General features: G+C 49.4%; 1 protein-coding gene across 2 annotated transcripts in view; it reads right to left on the reverse strand.

The window, feature by feature from the left end:
- LRRC20 (leucine rich repeat containing 20) overlaps window positions 1-24,089 on the reverse strand; it is an 82,460-nt gene that overhangs the window by 55,441 nt on the left and 2,930 nt on the right. For both annotated transcript variants that reach the window (XM_001925274.5, XM_005657404.3), the window contains exon 2: window positions 20,326-20,470. In XM_001925274.5, the coding sequence (XP_001925309.2) occupies window positions 20,326-20,407 (82 nt within the window). In that variant the 5' untranslated portion in view covers window positions 20,408-20,470. The remainder of the gene's footprint in view (window positions 1-20,325; window positions 20,471-24,089) is intronic.

Consider the following 24,089-nt stretch of genomic DNA (forward strand, 5'->3'; position numbering starts at 1 on the left):
TATACTCCATTTATAGTTTAAAAATATTGGCTATATTCCCTATGCTGTACAATATAGCCTTGTAGTTTATTTATACATAATAGTTTGTACCTCTTACTCCCCTACCCCTATTTTGCCCTCTGCCCCTTCCCTCTTCCCACTGGTAACCATTAGTCTATTCTCTGTATCTGTGAGTCTGTTTTTTTTTTTTTTTTTTGTCTTTTGTCTTTTTGTCTCTTTTGTTGTTGTTGTTGTTGCTATTTCTTGGGCCGCTCCCGCGGCATATGGAGGTTCCCAGGCTAGGGGTTGAATCGGAGCTGTAGCCACCGGCCTACGCCAGAGGCACAGCAACGCAGGATCCGAGCCGCGTCTGCGACCTACACCACAGCTCACGGCAACGCCGGATCGTTAACCCACTGAGCAAGGGCAGGGACCGAACCCGCAACCTCATGGTTCCTAGTCGGATTCGTTAACCACTGCGCCACGACGGGAACTCCGTGTTTCTTTTTTGTTATAGTCAATAGTTTGTTTGTTTTCAGACTCCACATATAAGTGGTGTCAATAGTGTTTGTCTTTCTCTGGCTTGTTTCACAAAGCAGAAAACCCTCCCAGTCCATCCATGTGGTTGCAGATGGCCAAATTTCATCCTCTTCTATGGCCGAGTAGTAGGATATTAACTCTTAATCCTCACTATGGCTTTGTGAGGTGGAAACTATTTATTATCCCCATCTTTGTTTCTAGAGGAAGAATCTGAGACACAGAGCTCCAGGCTTGGTTAGTAAGTGGCAGGGCTGGCCCGGAGCTCACAGTCCCAGCTGCTATGTACACAGCCTCCCTTCAATATGCAGTTCTCACTTGGGATGATCAGCTGCTCTGAAAGAAAACAGTGAGTTCCAGGGAACACACAGGTCTTTCAAGATTTACAGTGGATTCCTGTGGCCACTGGTATATTGCAGTTACCATGGAGCTATATTAAGGGGACTTAGAGTTGAAAGAGCTGGTGAAAGAGTTATCCAGAGCCTAGATATATCATTTATTGGCTGTGGACCTCAAGCAGGACCCTTTGGCTCCTACACCCTTGGTCTGCATCTCAGGTAAATGCCAAGGTTAGAGCTGATCACCAGTGAGACCACTCGCAGCTGCCATTGCAGATTCCAGCTGGTGGTTCTCAGACTTGGCCCCACCCTGGGCCAACCTCCTGAGGAGCTTTACAGACTCTTGATACCTAAGCCTCATTCCCAGAGATTCCAACTTAATTACTAAGAACTGGGGCTTGGGAATCAGGGGTTCTCAAGCTCCCCATGTCATCCTAGCATGCAGCCAGGGAAGAGAACTCTGCACTATGCCATCACCTCTCAAACCACAGCGTGTCAACAGATTACCTGGGGATCCTGCAAAGACAGGTTTCTGATGCTGCAGGCCTGGACCTGTATTTCTGTCAGGCAGGTCCAAGGACCACTCTCAGTAGCAAGAACTACTCAACAGAGTGGATCTCAAAGTGGAGTCCCCAGACCTACAGCATCAGCCTCTCCCCAGACCCTGTTAGAAATGCACATTCTCAGGCCCTACACCAGCCCTACAGAAGCAGAAGCTCTGGGGGTGGGGTCGGGCCACCTATGCTTTAACAAGCCCTCCAACTCGAGTTTGAGAGTCACTAGCTTTGAGGGACTGCGCCTCCACCAGCTGCGGCGACTTGGACGGATGGTGACATGACAGCACCTCACATTAACTCAGTGCTGGCTGGTCTATGCCTCTGCAGGCACCTCTGAATTTGCTCACTCATGGAAAGCTATTTGCCCTAAGTGCCTGCCCCCCTCCCTCAGACCAGGTTATTTCAAGACAGAGCCACTGTCTCTTCATTCTTCTCTCCTGCTTATACATGTTTCTGGCTCTGAAAGAGGCACAGGCGGCCCTCGGTGTGGAAGCATCTGGAGCCCCTCTGCTCTCAGCTGTGGGGTCTCACGAAAATGACTTCTCCAGGGGCTTATCTCCTCTTGTGTAAAAGTGGGTATGGACCATGGATGTGGGTCTCAGGCAGACTGGATATTCTGTGACTCCATGATTCTACGGAGCAAAGATCTTTGACAGTGCTCCCACAAGCTGCAGCCAAGCATTTCTGAATTGTCTGTCCTTAGAACATGCTAGAACATGCGCTGTAATGAGGGGATCTGAGGTTCAGCGAAGTTGCTCACCCAGGCCCACACGTGAAGAGCTGGGATTTGAACCCAGAGTGGTCCAACTCCAAAGCCCGTGCTCTTTCCACAACCCTACATTAGTCTACACCACTCTATACTCATTCTTAGCACGCTCAGAGGAGAGTCCTAACAAAAAGGTCATATAACAATAGCTCATCTTCGCAAGGAGATCCTGCTGTGTAGCACTGGGGACTGCATCTAGTCACTTATGATGGAGCATGATAATGTGAGAAAAAGAATGTATATATGTATGTGTGTGACAGGGTCACCTTGCTGTACAGCAGAAAATTGACAGAACACTGTAAACCAGCTATAATGGAAAAAATTAAAATCTTAAAAAAAAATAGCTTATCTTTATATGGCACTTCCTACGTGCCTGAGATTTTTCTAAGTATTTGACACAATTTTTCTTTTCCTTCTTTTTCTTTTTTGGCCACCCTGTGGCATATGGAGTTCCTAGGCCAGGGATCAATTCCAAGCCAGAGTCGAAACCTATGTCACAGCTGCAGCAATGCCAGATCACTAACCCACTGCTCTGGGCCGGGATTGAACCTGCATCCCTGCCATGGCAGAGACACCGTCAATCCTGTTGCATCACAATAGGAACCTCTGACACAATTTTTCTAACTAGTCTTCACAACACTCCCATAAAATGGGAATATTATGTTCATCCTTGGTTTAGGGATTTTTTTTTGGTCATGCCTGCAGCATGCAAAAGTTCCCAGGGCAGGGATCAAACTTGTGCCACAGCAGTGACAACACCAGATCCTTCATCTGCTGTGCCACAAGGGAACTCCTGTTCGCTCCTGTAGAAACCAAGGCCTAGTAGGTAAACAGAAGAGTTGCAACGAGAACCCAGGCAGTCTGGCTCCCCTACCCTCAGAAAGCTCAGTTTAGCAGAATAAGACATGGGGTTGTGTGAGGCCATTGGAATAGAGGGCCTGGGCTGGGGTGGGAGGGTTGAGACTCTCATTCGGGAGGTTGGGTTAGAGAAAATCAATTTTTCTGGAACATGAAAATGAAAACTTAGATGTGGGCCTGCTGGGAAGAGCCAGCAGCCCTCCTGGAGGATCAAACCTCTAGCACCTTCATGTATATTCAAGGGCAAGGGGCTGGGAGATGGCATCCTGACATAAGAAGCAAAACTGTAAAGAGCTGGGACTCTGAGATTGGACTACCAGTCTCTGAACTGCTGTTTAATCTCCAGAACCAGGAGGTGCAGGGTGCAGAGAGCAAGCAAAACAACAATCTTAAAGGACTGGCGTCAATGCACCACTGCACACAATTAGGCTGGATTTTTGTTGGTGGTGGTGGTGTTGCTGTTTTATTTTATTGCCTTTTGTCTTTGTAGGCCCAGACCTGCGGCATGTGGAAGTTCCCAGGCTAGGGGTCGAATTGAAGCTACAGCTGCCGGCCTACGCCAGAGTCACGGCAACGCCGGATCCCTAACCCACTGAGCAAGGTCAGGGATCAAACCTGCATCCTCATGGATACTAGTTGGATTCGTTAACCACTGAGCCACAACGGGAACTCCTCCCTGGATTCTAATTGCTATTTGTACACAGTGTTTACACAGCAAACTAGGTCTGGAAAGTTTAAGGCCAAAAAAGGCCCTGGTCCCACTGCCTCCTGGCAAATCCCCTGCCCTAGAACTTTAGGGATTTTGCTGGTGTTTAATTCCCAATCTCTAGAGAAGACCTTTCTGGCCTTTTCCCATCTCTGTCATGCTGCCTGGAAAGGAAAGGTCACTGGAGGGGGAGTTCACCAAGCATGAGAGAAGTCCGGAAAGTTCTACCACAGCAGCAGTTATACAGGGCCCTGGCAGGGAGGAGTTAGAGAGAGAAGGGCAGAAAGGCACTCAGGAAAGGCGAAATGTGCATAGCATCTTCTAAGAACATGGGGAGACCACTGAATTTGAACATGGCCGTGGCCCTGGCGGCGAGTGGGGGGGCGCTGATTCTTTTTTCTTTTGTTTTCCTTTATGGGGCTGCACCAGCGGCATATGGAAATTCCCAGGCTAAGGGTCGAATTGGAGCTATAGCTGCCGGCCTACACACAGCCACTGAAACGCCGGATCTGAGCCTCGTCCGCAACTAATGCCACAGCTTGCAGCAAGGCTGGGTCCTTAACCCACTGAGCGAGGCCAGGGACCAAACCCACATCCTCATGGACACTATGTCGTATTCTTAAGCCACTGAGCGACAACAGGAACTCCAGGGGTGTTGATTTTTTCACCACCTACTTTATAGATCTCTGTATCCTATAACATCTTTACAGTAAGCACTTATTACTTCTTACAGATATCCTCAATTTAAAGAAAGTCATGGAGTTCCTGTGGTGGCTCAGTGGTTAGCAAACACGACTAGCATGTTCGATCCCTGGCCTCACTCAGTGGGTTAAGGATCCGGCATTGCTGTGAGCTGTGGTGTAGGTTGCAGAAGAGGCTCGGACCCCACGTTGCTGTGACTCTGGTGTAGGCCGGCGGCTACAGCTCTGATTAGACCCTTAGCCTGGGAACTTCCATATGCTGCGGGTGCAGCCCTAGAAAAGACAAAGAAAATAAGTTAATTAAAATAAAACAAAAATAAAGTCACATCCCTAACATTCAGCTATGCATGGAGAATGTGTTAAGAAGGCTGGCTTAGGTGAGATTAGTCCTGATAGGGATGTGGGAAACAGGGTAAAATCCCGTGGATGCCATGCTCAGAGGGGCTACTGCAGGGGGCAGCTGACGAAACTGCACACATGAGCATCTGGACTCTCAGAGGTCTTTCTCCCTGACCTGCTGCAGAAGCCCCAGCCTCTCCACTAAATGATGGGACTGCAGAGTGTCTGCCTTCAAAGCAAAGCTGAGCTTCTGGCCCCTGGCCATCTCCTGACACTCAACAGTCAGGAGATGCTCTAACCACACAAGAACGGCCAGAGACCTTAAAGGGAAGAGGTGCCTACTGCGTGGGCCAGAGCTCTCGATTCCTCCAGCTCCAAATGAAGGCTTTTCTTGGGCCGGGTCTCTCTTGCTGTGGGGTCTCAGGCAAGTTACTTAACCCCAGCCTCAGTTTCCCCTTCAACAAAATGAGAACAAGATTTCATGCAACACCTCTACAAGCATGTTCACAGCGGCACTGTTTACAACAGCCAGAAAGCAGAAAGAGCTCAAATGTGCATCAACTAAGGAATGGAAAAGCAAAACACTGGAGTTGGAGCATGACTTGGCCATAAAAAGGAACAAAGCACTGTTACAACATAGATGAACTTCAAAAACATTATGCTAAGTGATGGGAGTTTCCTTGTGACACAGTGGGTTAAGGATCTGGCATTGTTGCTGCTGGGGCTCTGGTTACAGCTGTGAAGCAGACTTGATCCCTGGCCCAGGAACTTCCACAGGCCTCGGGTGAGGCCAAAAGAAAAAAAAAAAAATGCTAAGTGAAAGAAGTCAGTCACAAGAGGCCACATACTAGATGGTTCCCTTTACACAAAATGTCTAGAGAAAGCAAATCCAGAGATACAAAAGGAGATCCATGGTTGCCAGGGGCTGGGGGAGATGGGAGAAATCAGGAATGACTGCTTACAGGGTTTATTTGTAGGCGATGAAAATATTCTAAAATCGATCATGGTATTCCTTATACAACCTTGTGAATATACTAAAATCAGAGAATGTTACACTTTAAAATAGTGAATTCTGTGGTTTGTGAATTATCCCTTAACTTGAAAAAAAAAAAATGAGGGCAAAAATGATCCAACCACCTAACAGAGTTGTTCTAAGCATGAAATAAAATGTCCACAAGAGGCAGAAACGAGGATGGCAGTAAACAGGAGATGCTGTGATGAGGATACAAAGACATTGTTTTGACATGAGAATTCATTACGAGAATGTGCTTCAGCTCTGCTGCTCCCAGAAGGAGGGAGAGGATCCCTGGAAGTCCCTTATTCCAATAACCTCGCAAGAAAGAGACAACCGTGTGTGTGTGTGTGTGTGTGAGAGAGAGAGAGAGAGAGAGAGAGAGAGAGAGAGAGAGAGAGAGAGGGAGGGAGAAAGAGAGGGAGGGAGGGAGAGGGGGAGGGAGAGAGAGAGAGAGAGAGAGAGAGAGAGAGAGAGCGGGATTGTAGAATCTGGGACATGCTAAGCCACTCCCTGCTTCTTCGTGACAATCCAGGCAACCACCTTTAAAAAACCTGTATTTGATTAAAATCCAAGTTAATCCTATGCAGCATACAACCAAGTGAGGCACAGTCACTGATTTGAGATATTAAATTATTAAATTCAATTGATGACTCATTGGTAACACATACAACACAGGGAATAGAAACAGCAACCACAATGATACTGACAGCATGTCCACCAACAGCTCTGAGGCAATCCCAGCCGGTCTGGGTGGAGGCCACATCCTGAGCCAGACCTTAGAGAGGCCTAGGCAGGCCCTGAGGTCTTCTAGAAGGACAGCAGCAGCCAACACTGCTGTTGACTGAGGATCATCTCGTTTAATCCTGACAACCTCCGAGGAATGGCATTATTTGCGGAAAAGAAAACTAAGGCCCAGAGAGGTTAAGAATGTGTTCAAAAGTCACACAGGAAGTAAAGATGACGTGGAGCTTGGCTTCCTCTCAAGGATGCTATCCTGTAGTGAGTCTGGAGAATCGGATTCTGATCTACTGCTGCCCTTAACTCACCAAGTGACTCTGGGCAGGTCACTCTTGGACCTTACTCTCCTCATGCATAAAATAGAGAATGAACTCAGCCCATCTTTCTCCAAGGGTGGAATGTGCAAATCTAGCAATGACAGGCCAGACTTCTCAAACTGTAATGTGCCCACGAGTCACCTGGAGATCTTATTAGGATGCAGGTTCTGATTCAGCAGGTTTGGGGTGGGGCCTAGGAATCTGCATTTTTAACAAGCTTTCCGGTTGATGCTGGTGCTACAGGTCCTTGGACCACACTGAGGACTTGGTGATCTCTATACAAATGACAGTCAGCCACGTGAGAAAGTCCCATTTCAGATTCTCAGTCCACAGTTGGTCATGACCCTTCAACTCTTTGGTTTGCCCCTCTTTAATGGGGGAGCAGATTCAAGCCCAACATGGATACCTAAGACTTTATAATGGTGTTCTGTTTTCATATTTATTTTTATGGCTATCAATTATTAATGAAAATTATGTTGCTTTTCCATTTACGGTAATGATATAAAGTTCTTTTTAAATTGTATCCAGGAGTTCCCAATGTGGCTCAGCAGGTTAAGAACCCAACACAGCGTCCGTGAGAATATTGGTTTGACCCCTGGCATCACTCAGAAAGTTAAAGGATCTGACATTGCCACAAGCTGTGGCTCAGATCCCGAGTTGCTGCGGCTGTGGCTGTGGCTGGCAGCTGCAGCTCTGATTCGACCCCTAGCCTGGGAACTTCCATATGCTGTGGGTGCGGCCATAAAAAAAAAAAGAAAAAAGAAAGAAATTGTATTTAAGCTAAATTTATTTAAAGGAAAATGTTAAGTAGCAATAATCACAGTGGATGATTTTATTATATGGCACTGAGCATGCTGGCCACCATTCTAAACATTTAGGGGCATTCCATAATTTTCACCCTCACAACTCTAGAAAGTAAGGACCTTTTTATTTTATTTTATTTTTTTAATGATTTTTATTTTTTCCATTATAGCTGGTTTACAGCGTGCTGTCAATTTTCTAGAGTACAGCAGAGAGAAAGGACCTTTTTAGAGATGAGAAAATTGTGACTCAGATCAGACTCAACTTGATCAGAGAGATGAAGTAACTTGCCCAAGTTCACACGGCTTACGAGTGGTCGAGCCAGACTTCGAATCAGGGCAGCCTGACTTCAGAGTTGATCATGATACTCCACCCATGACTGGGAGTACTCTCTGACATGGCAAAAACTGTGAACGTCACATGCACATGGCCAAAGGGAGGCAAACACCTGTTCCTTGCAGCAGGAACAGTGCCCTTTCACCTCCCATCCTCCCCAACGCCCCAGGGTCAAGCACAATGCCCATTCCACAGGAGGCGACAATGTATATCCTGGAGCACGTTTCCCTGGCCTGACTTGCTGGGCAGAGGAGGCCTGATGGTACTGTGCTATAGCCAAGGCCACTGGCCACAGGGCAGGAGCCAACATGGGGGGGGGGGTGCATCTCCATGGGTGATGAGATGACTGACGACTCAGTTAGCCTGGAGCCCGCTTCTGCACAGGATGGAAGGCCAGAGGCCACACTGACAGCTGGGGAGACTGCCCTTCCCCAACAAAGCCCTGGGCACAACAGAGCTGCAGTCATTGACTGATAGGATTTTGTGTGTGTGTGTGTCTTTTTAGGGCTGCACCCTTGGCATATAGAAGTTCCCAGGCTAGGGGTCGAATCAGAGCTGCAGCTACTGGCCTGTACCACAGCCACAGCAACACGGGATCCAAGCCACGTCTGTGACCTACACCACAGCTCACGGCAACACCGGATCCTTAACCCACTGAGCGAGGCCAGGGATCAAACTTGCATCCTTATGGATACTAGTCAGGTTTGTTACCACTGAAAGCCATGACAGAAACTCCAACTGATTGGATTTTTACCACACCTTTTCTCCTCAGTTGCTCAGTCTTGAAAGAATAAAGAATCCTGCCCTGTAAGGAATGCTTTCTCAGAGCAGTAATTAGGCTTCCTGAGGTCCCAGGTGCACAAATGCACGGACCAAGGAAGCAGAAGCAAAGGCCTCCAAGTACCACCTTGGGTTCAGCATCTGACCCAGCCCAACACTGGGGCTGGGCCGCCAGCTGCACACCCCTCCACGTCCACCTGTCACTCCTCTACCTCTCTCATCGCCCAGATTTCGCTCACACCATGCCCACAGCCTAGAAGGCCCTTCCCTCCCCCCTCTGCCCCCACAGATCCTCCTGCCAGCCCAGCCCCACCTCCTCCAGGGAGGGTGCCCCAACCACCTCGCCTCCAACCCCAGGACACCTGCCTTAGTGCTTGTGCTGGACCACCTTGTCTGAACATGTAGATATCTGCAGATACTTGCCTCCAGGATCCAGGGGCAGTGAACTTGACTGGAAGGGCATATGTTCTGCTGACTCTCCCTTAAGCCTAGCACAGAGCTGGGCCAACACTTCTGAACTTAACTATACCCCTCACTGCTGGCAAGCTTTGGCTTTGGTTCCCCTTTATAAAATGAAGCTTCAAATGCCCTCTAGGGGAACGAAGCAAAGAATGAGCTAATATCTGTCTAGGGTTTGAGCTCATGGCAAGAACCTGAACAAAAATGTAACTATTCTAATATGGTTTTACTGTTACCTGAAAGGAACCAGCTTCACAATCCTGATCTCCACCTTGACACTGACCATGGCTGCTTCTCCACTGAGGGCTCCCTCTCCCTGGCCTCCACCCTCCCCTTCCCATCACCTGAACACCTCCCCCCATTCAAGAACCTGCAGGACTCCCCATGGCACACTGGATGAACCCACCTGCTGCAGCCCAGCAGTCTAGCCAAGGGATCTGGGGCCAACCTCCCTTTTCAGACATCCTGCTCCCATGCTCTGGCCGAGCCAGACTACTCACTGATCCCTGCAAATGCCCTTTATTTTCCCACCTCTGTATCTTTGCTAGTCCTGTTCCCATTAAGTAGCATGTCCTCCCTTATCCTCAAAATCCTTCTCACCTGACAATACCATGTTACAAGGTCTTGTTTAAATGCCACCTCTCCAGAAGCCTTTGTCCTCAATGATGCAACTGCTCCCGTCCTGAAGCTCCCATTGGGTGTCAGGGCGCCTAGCCTATGTGGCACACGTGAGAATGACTAATGTGTTTGTTTCACTCTTCCTGGCTGGGCAGAGAGCTCCTTGAAGGCAAGGGTTAGGTCCCACTGAGACAGGTGGCATGTTCCAGAAGGCCCAGGAGGCCAACAGACTCGAGTTCAAATTCCAGCACAAGATTCGCTGGCTTAAGAGTCCAGGCAGACCACTGCAGCTCGCCAAGCCTCACTCTCCCCTTCTTTTTTTTTTTTTGTATGTTTTTGTTTTTGTTCTTTTATCTATTTATTTATTTATTCTTTTTTTTATGGCATATGGAAGTTCCCAGGCTGGGGCCAAATCAGAGCTACAGTTGCCGGCCTACCCCACAGCCACAGCAACACAGGATCCAAGCCATGCCTACGACCTACACCACAGCTCGAAGCATCACTGGATCCTTAACCCACTGAGTGAGGCCAGGGATCAAACCTGCAACCTCAAGGTTCCTAGTCAGATTCGTTTCCACTGCGCCACAGTAGGAACTCCCCTCACTCTTCCTTTCTATGAGTGACATGAAAACACCATCCATCCAGAACCACTGAGATAATCAGATGCCATCATTCATATGACCTCCTGAGTATCCAGGACACTGTCCAAGGATACAGAATCCCTGGCCTGGCCTTGAGGAGCCTGCACTCTAGCATGGGAAGAAGAGAAGTAAACACAAAGGCAGGTAACGGCATCAACAGCAACCTGCGCTAGAATAGTCTGGGAGGGCTTCTTGGAGGAAGTAGCATTTATAGCTGAGATGTGAATAAACAGGAGGGGGGCATGCAAAGATCTGGGCAAAGTACCATCTGGCAGAAACACCAGCAAATGCCCGGCCCAATGAGACACCTATCAGAGCTCAGGAATCAGCTCCCTCCTCTTCCTCTCAGCTTCCCATCCTCTGCAGAGTGTTACACAGACAGACACAGCACAGCAAATGTGCATTTGCCAAAATGAACTTGACAGAGTCAGGAATCCCAGGGATAAATGGGAGCAGGATGAAAACACACGTCTTAGCAAAACACAGTCAACAAAGGCAGGGCAGATGGTTAAGCAGCTCTTAATTCAACCTCGTCTTTTGATGCTGGCGACATTTTGTGGCATCTGTCTCAGATTAAATAAGAATTTCCTAACGTCTAAAGGAAAGGCAGGGATCACTCATTTTAGCCTGTGTCACCACACCTGCAGCAGGGGGCTTGTCGGGGCTCCATCCCAGGGTGGCTGGTTTGCCAGGCCCATGTATCACATACTTGTCAGCCAGAGCCACGTTTGCATTTCTGGCTGTGTTTGATTTTAATAAACTCCTCAGCCTTGCTAAATCACCTCCCCCAGGCTAACACACTCGTACTTAAGCAGTGCAAGCTTTTGATGCCACAAAGTTACCTATTTGATTATCACTCAGAGGCAGAACATTTTCATTTTCCTACCAACATTCATTTTTCAAAGCTGCCTAATTATCCATGTGGTTTCAAAGACTATTTCTCTTCATCTTCAAAAATGTTTCTTCAACTGCCAGAGACCCAGGGCAGCCAGGAAGCCTGGCAGGAGCTATTTAACCACCTGCTTCTTGGGGTACCTGCTGGACTGTGCTGGTGGGAGGGTGAAGGATACACTGGGGCTGTCAGGGACCCCAGAATTCGGGCCCTCTGGGACAGAGGCACTTTTGTAGAAATTTCATTTCTACCTGGTTCCGCTCACACTTCCCACTGCGTGCTTCTTCAGGGGTGTCCCTTGGGGACCCCGACTCATCAGAATCCCCTTATTCACATAAACGTCCCAGGCTTCCCTTTTTCTGTTACATCAAGACCAGGTTTCAGGGTTCCCATTAGGGCTCAGTGGTTAACGAATCCAACTAGGGACCATGAAGTTGCAGGTTCGATCCCTGGCCTTGGGTTAAGGATCCAGCATTGCCATGAGCTGGGGTATACGTCGCAGATGAAGCTTGGATCCCGCATTGCTGTGGCTCTGGCGTAGTTCAGCGGCTACAGCTCCAATTAGACCTCTAGCCTGGGAACCTCCATATGCTGCAGGAACGGCCCTAGAAAAGTAAAAAAAAAAAAAAAAAAAGACCAGGTTTCAAATTGTTCACCCCCACAACCAAGTGGCTGCCCAGCCCCGTCCACACTCTGACTTCCTTGCATCTTCCTCCCACCGACCTCACTTAGGACAAAGCCACACCAGCACAGGCCTGGCACAGGGAGGGGCCCTTTCCTGGTACCCTTTCCATGGTCTCATCTCCATCCTAAACCCAGGGGTGCTCCTCTGAAACCTGGCCCGATCACATCACTCCCTGCTCAGAGCCAGCTGCGGCCCCCACTGCTGCCCAGATCAGGAAGAGCAGAGGCAGCTCGTTGAACCTACTGAACTCAGATGCTGACTGTGACCTGGGTATTTGAAGGTACCTGTTCCTACAACCTGTGCACTCCACAGGCCAGCACACTCACATGGTCCCCAACCATCAACACGGTGTGTCCGGGGGCTGCTAGCTCACATGGGGGTGAGAACCTGGACTCGGTAGTCAGGGCACCTATGTGCAAATCCTCCCCTACCTTGGGGACATTGCTTAGCCTTTCTGTGCCCTTGGTTTTCTCTTCTGTGAAATGGGGACACTAACAGTAGCTAGCTACCTCCCAAGGCTGCGTCACCATTAAATCACAGGATCATTTGAGGGCTGAATGAGCCATGGGCAGGAAACAAGTGTGAGCTCATTGTAATTCTTCATGGCTCATCCTGACTCTCGGCAACCTTCACTTTTCACGCTACCTTTAGGACTGAACCCCCAGGGTAAGACAGAACATCACTGCAGAAACTACCTCAGGTGACACTCGAGGCCCTCTGGGATCCGAGCCAACCCTTACCTCCCCTCCGGCTTCAGCTGCCTTTGCCACCCCCTCCTCCCTGCCCCCAGTTGCAGCCTTGCTGTTCCCTTCTGTCTGCTCAGATCCCACACCTACACCCCAAAACCTGCTCTGTTCTTTAAGGTTCAGCTGGAAGGTCACCTCGTCCGTGCAAACTCCCTCACTATAGCACTGGCTCCTGGGCTCTGGGCCAGGAACTATGGGCCAAAGGCCCCGCCTAGGGCCAAGAAAGACAGTGGCCAGGCCTGTCCCTGGCTGCCCCCTGCCCCTTGGGACATGTGTGTGAGAATATGTGTGTGTCTGCCTCCCCCTCCTGACTGGGCACTCCTTGGGCATTGGCTCCTCCAGGGAAGGTGCACAGAGTACGTGCTCAATGTGTGCCTGATGACAAAGGGGCAGTGGACGTGTCTAGAGGGAAGGTGTTAGGCAGGGCCTCCGACACCACTTGAGGTCCTGACACCTCAGCACCCTTGCTCGAGAAAGGGGCTGCAAAATCCCGTTCCCGTGACGTCACCTGGGAATGCAGACACAGGATGTGGGCTGGCCTGGGTGTGGAAGCCCTTGTCAGGACCTGGGTGCTCACATCCAACCAAGATCCTGGTCTAGGCACCGGGCTCAGGCGCCTGTCACCAGGTTGGCCAGTGACAGGGCTCCATCTGCTGGTGAGTATGGGAGAAAGGTGGCCAAAGTGTGGGCGAGCCTGGGGGCCGGGGGCAGGAGGGGAAGGGGAAAGAGGGGAACACAGCCCTTCTCCCACTAGCCTGGGTCTCCCCACTTGGTTATCTCACACCTCCCAGCCTAGCCACTCACTTCCCTGGGGATGGATCAAGACCATGTTCATATTTATTCTCTCTCTCTCACACACAGATGCACATGCGCGCACACACACACACACACACACACCACTCAGTGCCCTGGGGATCGATCAAGTTCATGTTCGTATTTACTTTCTCTCTCTCTCTCTCTCTCTCTCTCACACACACACACACACACACACACACACACACACACACACACACAGATGTCCAGAGTTCTGCCCAGACAACAACCCCCTGCCCAGTCCCCAGAGCCAGAACCCATCAGGAGAAGAAAGTTTCAGACTATAAATAGTAAGCCAGTGGTTCCCAAAAAACTCAAGGCAGGAAGAATCATACAGGGGTCATGTTAACGCACAGGTCACTATGTCCACCCACTACGATTCCACTCTGAAAGCTCTAGAGTGGGGTCCAGAGTCTTCATATAAGCAGAAACAGCTCACTAGGGCGGCCTGTACCTTCACTTTAGCATGGGAGGCATCTTAAATGACCAGGCACATATTAGCCTCTGATTTTTTTCCCTACTTTCAGCAGACAAGGTAGCTGACGGTGGTTTCAAATCTGTGTGAAAGGAAGGAGTTCCCGTCATGGCTCAGCAGTTAATGAATCTGACTAGAACCCATGAGGACGCAGGTTTGATCCCTGGCCTCATTCAGTGGGTTAAGGATCCAGCATTGCTGTGACATGTGATGTAGGTCAAAGATGTGGCTCAGATCCCGAGTTGCTGTGGCTGTGGCGTAGGCTGGTGGGTGTAGCTCCAATTCGATCCCTAGCCTGGGAACCTCCATATGCTGTGGGTGTGGCCTTAAAAAGCAAAAAGCAAAAAAAAAAAAAAAAAAAAAAAAAAAAACTGTATGAAAGGACAGGCAGCCTTTGTTGGTTGCTTAGGACTCCAAGTTTTCCTCTCAGGTCACTGTGGAGGCATGGGATCAATCCTCAGCCCAGCACAGTTGGTAAAGGATCTGGCAGTGCTGCAGCTATAGCTCGGATTCAATCCCTGGCCCAGGAACTTCCATATGCCAAGGGTGTGGCCTTAAAAAAAAGAATAAATTAGTATTCCCTTAAGTCAGATTTTTTAGTAGGAGGTAAAAGATTTATTGGATTTAGCTGGCAGCTGCAGCTCCAATTTGACCCCTAGCCTGGGAACTTCCACGTGCTACCACTACGGCCCTAAAACGACCAAAAAAAAAAAAAAAAAAAAAAAGATTTATTGGATCTAAAGAAAAGTTTCACTATATTAAATAAGATTTTTTAAAGAAATACAGCTTTGGAGTTCCCGTTGTGGCTCAGTGGTTAACAAATCTGACTAGGTGGGGAAAAAAACGTAATTGTAATGTATACATGTAAGGATAACTTGATCCCCTTGCTGTACAGTGGGAAAATAAAAGAAAAATAAATAAGTTCCAAAAAGTAAGCATCAAATATAGATCAGCAGAAAACAAACCACCCTTAATCAAAGGAATTTCTGCAATCTTGTGGATATTATTCAACTAAAAATAGATTTCTTAGAAGAAAAAAGCAAAATATATAGAAACCACAATGAGTTATTTCAGTTTCCATCAGTGCTTAATGGTAGTGGCCATATTGCATTGTAACCTAATTTAATTTAATAAACATGTAGTTGTAAACTAAAAAAAAAAAAAATCCGACTAGGAACCATGAGGTTGTGGGTTCGATCCCTGGCCCCGCTCAGTGGGTTAAGGATCCGGTGTTGCCGTGAGCTGTGGTGTAGATCGCAGACGCAGCTCGGATGCCGTGTTGCTGTGGCTGTGGTGTAGGCTGGCAGCTACAGCTCCAATTAGACCCCTAGCCTGAGAACCTCCATATGCCATGGGTGTGGCCCTAAAAGGACAAAAAGAAAAAGGAAAAAGAAATACAGCCTTAAAAATTAAACTCAGTGGACGGGTTCAAGAGTAGATTGAACACACATGAAGAAGCAAATGGTGAAATGGAAGGCAGATCTGAGGAAATTTCTCAGAAGGTTGCATAGAAATAAAAGAGAAAGAAAACACACGGGAGCAATGAAGGCACAGAATGGAGGGACCAAAACAAATTCCAGGCAAAATAGACTCGAGGGAGGGGGGAGAGCAACACGCCAAGAGCTAATGACTCAGAATTTTCTTTTCTTTTTTTTTGTTTTTTGTTTTTTTTTGTTTTTTTTAGGGCCACTCCCACGGCGTATGGAAGTTCCCAGGCTAGGGGTCCAATCAGAGCTGTAGCCGCTGGTCTACGCCAGAGCCACAGCAACACAGGATCCGAGCCACATCTGCGACCTATACCACAGCCCATGGCAATGCCAGGATCCTCAACCCACTGAGCGAGGCCAGGGATCGAACCTGCAACCTCATGTTTCCTAGTCAGATTTGTTAACCACTGCGCTACAACGGGAACTCCTAATGACTCAGAATCTTCTTGAAGTGAGAAAGAGTATAGAAAGGATGAAAAGAGACATCAAACATCTGCCCCCAGCATTGAAGTCTGAGACAGAGCAGGGCCCAGAAATGATAGCTCCTCTCCCCCGCCCCCTGGCTCACCATGGTCTTTCCCTCTTCCCATTTTGCCAGTGCCTCGATCCCAGCCAGGCAAGCCCTCCCTTCCCTCCCTCTCCTAAGCCGTTCCAAATCCTGCTCTTCTGCAGTAACTGTCAGTTTGTAAAGCCATCCTCCCAAATCTGGAAGCCTCCCCCTTGGAGAGGAATGAGGTGCAGAGTGGCCTAGCCTACAGGTCCACTGGCTGCATGTGCTGTCACGTGAAGCCAGCAAGGTCAGACAGAGGCCACGCAGGGGTACAAGGACCCAGGGAAGTCCAGGTGGGCATGAGGCCTTTACAAAGAGGAAGAACTAACTTGGGAGACAAGGGGTGGATGGAGAGGGAAGCGTGGTTCAGGGGAGGGGAGTCTGAGTTCAGTGCTGAGTTTCTAACTCTTTGCAAGCTTATTTGAAAAATTTAGAAAGTTGGAGTTCCCATCGTGGCACTGTGGAAACGGATCTCACTAGGAACCATGAGGTTGCGGGTTCCATCCCTGGCCTCGCTCAGTGGGTTAAGGATCCGGCGTTGCCCTGGCTGTGGCATAGGCCAGAGGCCACAGCTTGGATTGGACTCCTAGCCTGGGAACCTCCATATGCCGCAGGTGCGGCCCTAAAAAGACGAAAAGACGAAAAAAAAAAGGAAAAGAAAAATTTAGAAGATGCTGCTGAGGAGTGAGGGGCTGAAGGAAAGTGGCCTCCACTCAAACCAAGGGACACACCAGGAACCAGGTAGAAAGGAGCTCACCTTTTAGGGGTCAAGAGGCCTGGAGTGAGGCAACAAGGGCTAGGAACCAAAGCTCAGGCTGCAGGAGGAGCAATCTTGGTTCCAGAGAGAACCCACAAATGCCTGAGGGGGCGCAAGTGAGGGTGACCATGGTAACCTACCTGAGTGAGGTGAGGGTGGCCGGTAAGGGGGCTCTCCCCAGCCCAGTCTCTACAGGGAGTTCCCGCTATGCAGCCAAATGTCTGGGGCTTTAGAGCAGCCATCCCATGAGGCCTGTACCCCTAGTCTGTGCCCAGAGAGACAAGGTGGGGAACTCAGCAGAAGGAAAGCCCATTCCACACCCAGGGGCAGGGCTGAGACCTGAACTTGCTTCTTACTCTACTGTGCTGTTGGGAAGTGGGTTTTACTTTCACTCTCTAGAGTGGCAGGTGGTCCTTTCCCTAAAACCTATTTTTCTCTCTGTTTAAGAATAATAGAAGTTCCCGGCATGGCACAGTGGAAACGAATCCAATTAGGAACCGTGAGATTGCGGGTTCGATCCCCAGCCTTGCTCAGTGGGTTAAGGATCCGGTGTTGCCATGAGCTGTGGTATAGGTCACAGATGTGGCTCAGATCTGGCATTGCTGTGGCTCTGGCGTAGGCCAGCAACTGTAGCTCCAATTAGACCCCTAGCCTGGGAACCTCCATGTGCTGTGGGTGCAGCCCTACAAAAGAAAAGAAAAAAAAAAAAGAAGAAGAAGACTATGTTCATCATTGAACATTTGGGAATTTCAGAGTAGTATTTTCTTTCTTCTTTTTCTTTTTCTTTTTTTTTTTAAGGCCACATCCTTGGCATATGGAAGTTTCCAGGCTAGGGGTCGAATCGGAGTTGCAACTGCCAGCCTACACACAACCATGGCAACACCAGATCCAAGCCAAATCTGCGACCCAGGCCACACCTTAACCCACTGAGTGAGGCCAGGGATTGAACCTGCATCCACACAGACACTATGTCGAGTTCTTAACCCACCAAGCCACAACGGGAACTCCAGTATTTTCTAACATCCATCTTCGTCCTAGTGCTTTCCAATTTTTATCTATGTATATATACATGCTTAACATAATTGGCATCTTGCTGTCTATACAGCTTGGGATCCTTGTTCTTTTCCAGTTCACATTATACATGAGAATTCGCTAATCTTCATTTGAGCACATAATGAAATTTACATGCCGTGGTTAATACCTACATAAATTGCATTATGTAGCTGTAACAAAAGCTATTTAAGCCATGTTCCGGTGCTAGTTTTTTAGGCTGCTTTAGATTGTTTGCTATTTTATGTGAGAGCCGTATTGGGTTACTTCACCTATCTTTCAAGACCCATGCCAATTCCCACCTCCTCCAGAAAGGCTCCCGGATTCCTTCAACCCCCAGCAACATCTCCCACCTCTGAATTATGACCACCTGTGATCCCTCTGACACAGCTCAGCACGGAGCCTGTGTGTCACTCATTGCACGCACAGTCCCAGGTCCAGAACCCCATTGCATTTATCCCTGGGAGTCCCCTAGCACTTTGCTCACAGCAGGCGCTCAATACGTGCTTAATGCCCAGCCCCCTCAAACTGCACAAACCTGATGAGCTCCACTTGCCAGAGAGTCAGGACTACAGGCACCCACAGTGGCCCGTTCTGTCATCCTGCTTTTTCGCTGGAGAGTGAGGAGGTAAAAAGGGCCCCTCTCACTCAGCCCTGACTTTACAGAGCCACCCAGCCACCTCCACGTGAAGGTCTCCAGCTTTCACCAAGACCGCCAAGACCAAAGTATTAACTCCTCTCCCAAGTTGGCAAACTGGCAAATCTCAAATCCCAAATTGGCAAATCTCACAAGCCTAGCGATCCACAACCATCTGTCCCACCCCCACCCCAGGACACCGTGGTGGGGAGAGGGCCCAGACACTGGTGACAGCCAGTCAGGGTTCCAATCTCAGGCCAGGCAGGGCGGCCAGAGGCCTGACTTGGGTTTTGCAGTGGGCATGTCCTGAGCAGGGAGAGGAGCTGGTGGCAGGGTGCCCTACCTTACATACCCTGAGCACTTCCCCCCAGGCAGGGCGTCCACTCCTCAGCTCACAGAAATCACCCCCCTCCCTGGCCCACGGTGGTAACTGAAAGTGCAATCTCTGATCCCCAGACCTTGAGGTCTAGACTCAACACGCACAGCCCTCCAAGCTCTCTGGCGCTTTCTCTCTTCACCTCCCCAGTGTCCCTGCCGCCACTCTGCAGCAACCCCACTCGGGTGCAGCCCTCCCTGTGCCTGGGCCATCGGCCTCCTCACTGCTGTCCCCTGAAATCCTCCCTCAAACAGCACTTCCTCCACGAGGTCAGAATCCTGCTCTCCTTCCTCTGCAGCCCCTCCACCGGGCCCCCTTCTCGCGTCTGGAGGAAAATGAGGTGCAGTCTCTATCCCGGTGACATTTTAAGGTAAGGGTAGGTTATTCACTGCAGAGATCTGTCAATTTGTGATTTGCGCTGAACTCCCCATCCCAAGGCAATGTGAAGACACCGAGCCAGGAGGCTGGCTGACACCTGGAGTAGGTAGTAGGTGTGTCTGTGGTGGGGGAAGGGAAGGGACTTAGGCCCCACTCCAGCCCTTGAAGATGAGAAAAAATTAAAAATCATGGCTGGGGAGTTCCCACCGTGGTGCAGTGGGTTAATGATCTGGTTTGTCTCTGTGGAGATGCTGGTTTGATCCCCAGCCCAGCACAATGGGTTATGGGTTTGGCATTGTGGCAGCTGTGGCATAGGTTGCAGCTCCAGCTTAGATTTGATCCCAGGCCTGGGAATTCCCATATGTCACAGGTGCAGCCAAAAGAGAAAAAAAAAAATCATAGCTGCTGGAGTTCCTACGTAACTAAAATGCTATGACCAATTCAACAATACATGACACAATTCAATTAAAACTGTGGTGTGAAAAGGGACCTCCTGGCTTGATAATCTGAAAAAAAGGCCCATTTTGCCTTCGATCCTCCTCATTTGAAGACCGTGGCTAGTCATGCCTGGTGGGTACCATCCATTATGGGGAGGTTGTGAAGCTTCACTAAGGCCACACTTGTGAGGCACCTGCACAGGGCCTGGTTCAAGGGGCTACTCGGCAGGGCCAGCTATTGTCCTCTGGTCCAAGGGTACATTCACACACTTGGAGTCATGTGCAGACTGAGGGCAGGGAGATGGGCTCCGAGTGGATGGAACTCTTCCCTCAGTGTTTTTCAAACTTCTATGACCATGACCCATGGTAAGAGATGCGTCTTACGCTGGAATTCCATATACACAATCTAAACAGAACTGCAGGAAAAATCCATGGAACACTGCTCCTCCTGCCAAGGGTACATGCTGACACTGTCTCCTTAACCTTCTCTTTCTATCTCAACTCTAACCTAAGCCCACCAACCACCTGCAGCTTGAAGAGCCATGCACTCACTCACCCAGGGTGTCGGAACCACTCTCCACCGTCTCATTGACCTTCCTCGCAACTCTGGCCACGGCCTCACCCATCTTCCTCAGCATGCAGACGCAGGTGTCCTGATGCCAGCCACCGGGCTGGTCTGCTGCTTATAAGGGGACCTGTGCCTGGGGAAGACACAGGGCTGTGAAGCACCTGCCCACCAGCTGGGGACCCACCTCCTGAATCCACCTTCCCCGGGAGGCTGGCCCACAGGGAGGGCCCCAGGCCACTCACCTCCTCTTGAGTATCCTAGAGCCCGGGCTACAATCAGCTCAGCCTCTGCCCATCAGAAGGGGGGATAGCCCTGCCCTGCTGGCTTCCTGGGAGGATCAACACGTGCGACCTCGCCAGGGCCTGAGCCAGTGGCCAGCAGGATGTGAGGATGCAGGTGTGCACTGGCCTGTGACTCACTTAACAGGTGGAGCAGTGGGAGGAGGGGAGGGGGGGCATGCAGCCAAGTGCAAGGGAGAGACACCTGGCCCTCCATCCCATAGCCCTGTACACAGGACAGGTCCTTCAGCTCTTGATTCATCTTACCTCTGCCAGGATCCTCCCACCAGAAGTGGGGACACAAAGGTGAATGAGAAGGAGCCCTGTTGGGTCAGAGCTCACAGTCTCACAGGGAGATGGTCTCTAAGAATTCCCTTCCCTTGCAGAAATATGGAGGGAAGATTACAGTTTTAGCCAACGAGCTGTTTATCAGCCTGATGCTGAGTTTACCAGCAAGAGCCCAAGGGAAAAGGTATGGGGGGGGTAGGGAAATGACAGAAGGGAGACTGGATCACTGGGGAGAAAAGTCTTAAAAAAGGGTGAGGATGGAAGTTCCTGTGGTGGTGCAGAGGAAACAAATTCATCTAGGAACCATGAGGTTGTGGGTTTGATCTCTGGCCTCGCTCAGTGGGTTAAGGATCCAGCGTTGCCATGAGCTGTGGTGTAGGTCGCAGATGCAGCTCAGATCTGGCATTGCTGTAGCTGTGGTGTAGGCTGGCAGCCGCAGCTCCAATTCGACCCCTAGCCTGGGAATCTCCATATGCCGTGGGTGCGGCCCTAAAAAGACAAAAGACAACAGAAAAGAAAAAAAAAAAAAGAAAGAAAGAAAAAAAAAGAAGGGTGAGGACACCATCAAAATGATTAGGTGCTGAAGACCTAAAGGACTCTGGAAATGTCACCAACTCCTTTTTATTACAGAGAAGGAAGGCAGAGAGAGGGACTAAATGGCCTGGCCAAGGTCAAAGTAAATGGCAATAATCCAGCCCAGTTCCATACCCAGTGCTCACTTCTTTACAGAAGTCACCTACAGCCCCTGGCAGCAGTGCCCCATGGAGAGAATGAACTTGAGACCAAGGTCAGTGCCCTTTTTTGCTCCTGGATCCCAATCCCAGCATCACAGATAGCTCAAGGCATTCAAATGAACATATCAGAGGGTCAAAGGCAGAAGAATATAAAGGGCAGAGAAAAGGGGGTGACAGTAGTATTCACGGCTGTAAACAGATACCAAAAAAAGTTCCCATGTGCTCAAGTGGACAGATTGGCACAGCCAAGCCCACCCAGATGCTTAGGGAGAGTCAGTGATGACTTCAGTGTGTGTGTGTGTGAGTGCCAATTGCCGAGGAGGAAGACAGGCCTGGTGCCCACTCCTGCCACTTATTAGCTGAGAAGCCTTTGGCAAGATTCCTAACTACTCTGAGCCCCAGTTTCTTTATCTGAGTAGATCTAGTAAGACCTACCTCACTGGGTTCATATGAGGATTGAAAAAACATATACACCTTTCTAGCCTAGGGCCCAAGACTCATAAGTTACTTAATAAATGCTAGCTGCAATGATGAAACAGTACACGTGCAGACATGACAGGAGCATCTAATCCCAGCTACATACCCATATGACTCTGAACAAACAAGTCATAGGAACACATCTTTAAGGAATGAGTAGAAATTCCATCTCTCCACCTCCAGGAAGTCTTCCTAGATTGCCCCAGCCCTCAGTATTCTCTCCTCCTTGAGCTTCAGTAGCACTTAATGCCTTAGCACAAGCCACCTGGGTTATTTACAAGCTTTTAAAAATATACATACTTGTCTCCCCAATTATCCTAAGGGCAGCTGAGGGCAGGGAGCAGATTTATACTGTGTTTCCCCCTGCCCCCTTGCACTTTATTTTTAACTATTTTATTTTATTTTGGGGGCACACCCGCGGCATGTGGAAGTTCCCAGGCCAGGAGTTGAACCTGCAACAGCAGCGACCCAAGCTGCTGCAGTGACAACGCCAGATCCTTAACCTACCACACCACAAGGGAACTTCCTTCCCCCGGCACTTTACACCATACACTGAAAATAGATGCTCAGTTAGTACCTCTCATTGACGATAATCAATGGCCATTATTTGGGTTTCAAATCTAAATATAAGTCATCAATTGACTCTTACAACAAATCTAAGGCACGGTGTAAATGAGAAGGGTCATAAGTTCAAATTCCTAACAATGCCAGGTAGGCGATGTGCATAAGGTAGGCCAGGGTAGCACATTAGGGAATAGTGAGGACTATGGCAAACTAGATCTAACACCTTCATCATGCTACCTTTAAAACCATCCCCCTAAGCCTGAGTCACAGCAATGTTGCTGGACTCTTGGTGATTCAGTGTGATGCCTTTATAAATGAGAACACTGAGGACACAAGAAGAGAGGTAAATCAGCTGGACAGAAAGACAAAATCTAGGTCTCCTAATTCCCAGCCTAGAATTCTTCCTACATACCATCTCCCTCCTTTTCCCATTCAGCATCAAAAGCCACAAACATGTACTGAGCATAAGGTATAGGGTGTAACAATGAAGTGAGAGGAAGGAAATACAGGAAATAGCTCTGACTTACTATTCTGATGAGGAAGACCTTTCTAAGGAACATCACTGAGGCAATCCGAGCCTCATAACAGAATGGAAAGAGAAGATAAATCTCCAAGCTGCCCAGGGTCTGTGCTAACCCTGGTGGGATTGTCTAGGCTGACTGCTTTCTTTTTCAGTTGTTTTTTCTTTTGTCTTTTTAGGGCCGCACCTGCAGCACACAGAAGCGCCTAGGCTAAGGGCAGAATCAGAGCTGCAGCTGCGGGCCTATGCCACAGCAACATGAGACTGAGCCACGTCTGCGACCTACACCACAGCTCACGGTGGCCAGATCCTTAACCACTGAGCGAGTCCAGGGATCAAACCCACATCCTCATGGATACTAGTCAGGTACTTAAACCACCAAGCCACGAGGGGAACTCCTAGGCTGACTACTTTCAATCAGGCATTGTGCTTGCAATTCTACTAGCTGCCACCAGGTGGGAGAAGTGGTGCCTTAGGCCATAGAGCCCTTTGATGAAAACCAACCAGATTAAAGACCTTACCCCTGGTGACAAGCTCAGACACCCTACAGTGTGGCTCAGAGACTGGACATCGAAGCAGGAATAGGAACAGCCCTAAAGTATGGGTGTCAGAGAAAGTCACTAGGAAAAGGGGCCCCTTACATTCCAGAGGATGCTCTGGGTACAGCACAGATGTGTTCTAGACTCCAGAGGTTCCTACTGCCTAAAATCACCACCCCCACTAATGGGTGAGGAAACCACCCTCCCTTCACCCAAAACTACCCATCCCCCCAGGGAGAATTCCTTCTAAAGTCCAGCTGACAGTCCCTCTCCCAGGCCACATGACCAAGGCCTGTCACTCTTTGGCACCAGCAGGGCTATGGGAAAAGAGGGTGGCTGGGCCACATGTGGT

Source organism: Sus scrofa, chromosome 14 (genome assembly GCF_000003025.6).
Source record: "Sus scrofa isolate TJ Tabasco breed Duroc chromosome 14, Sscrofa11.1, whole genome shotgun sequence".
Taxonomy (NCBI): Eukaryota; Metazoa; Chordata; class Mammalia; order Artiodactyla; family Suidae; genus Sus; species Sus scrofa.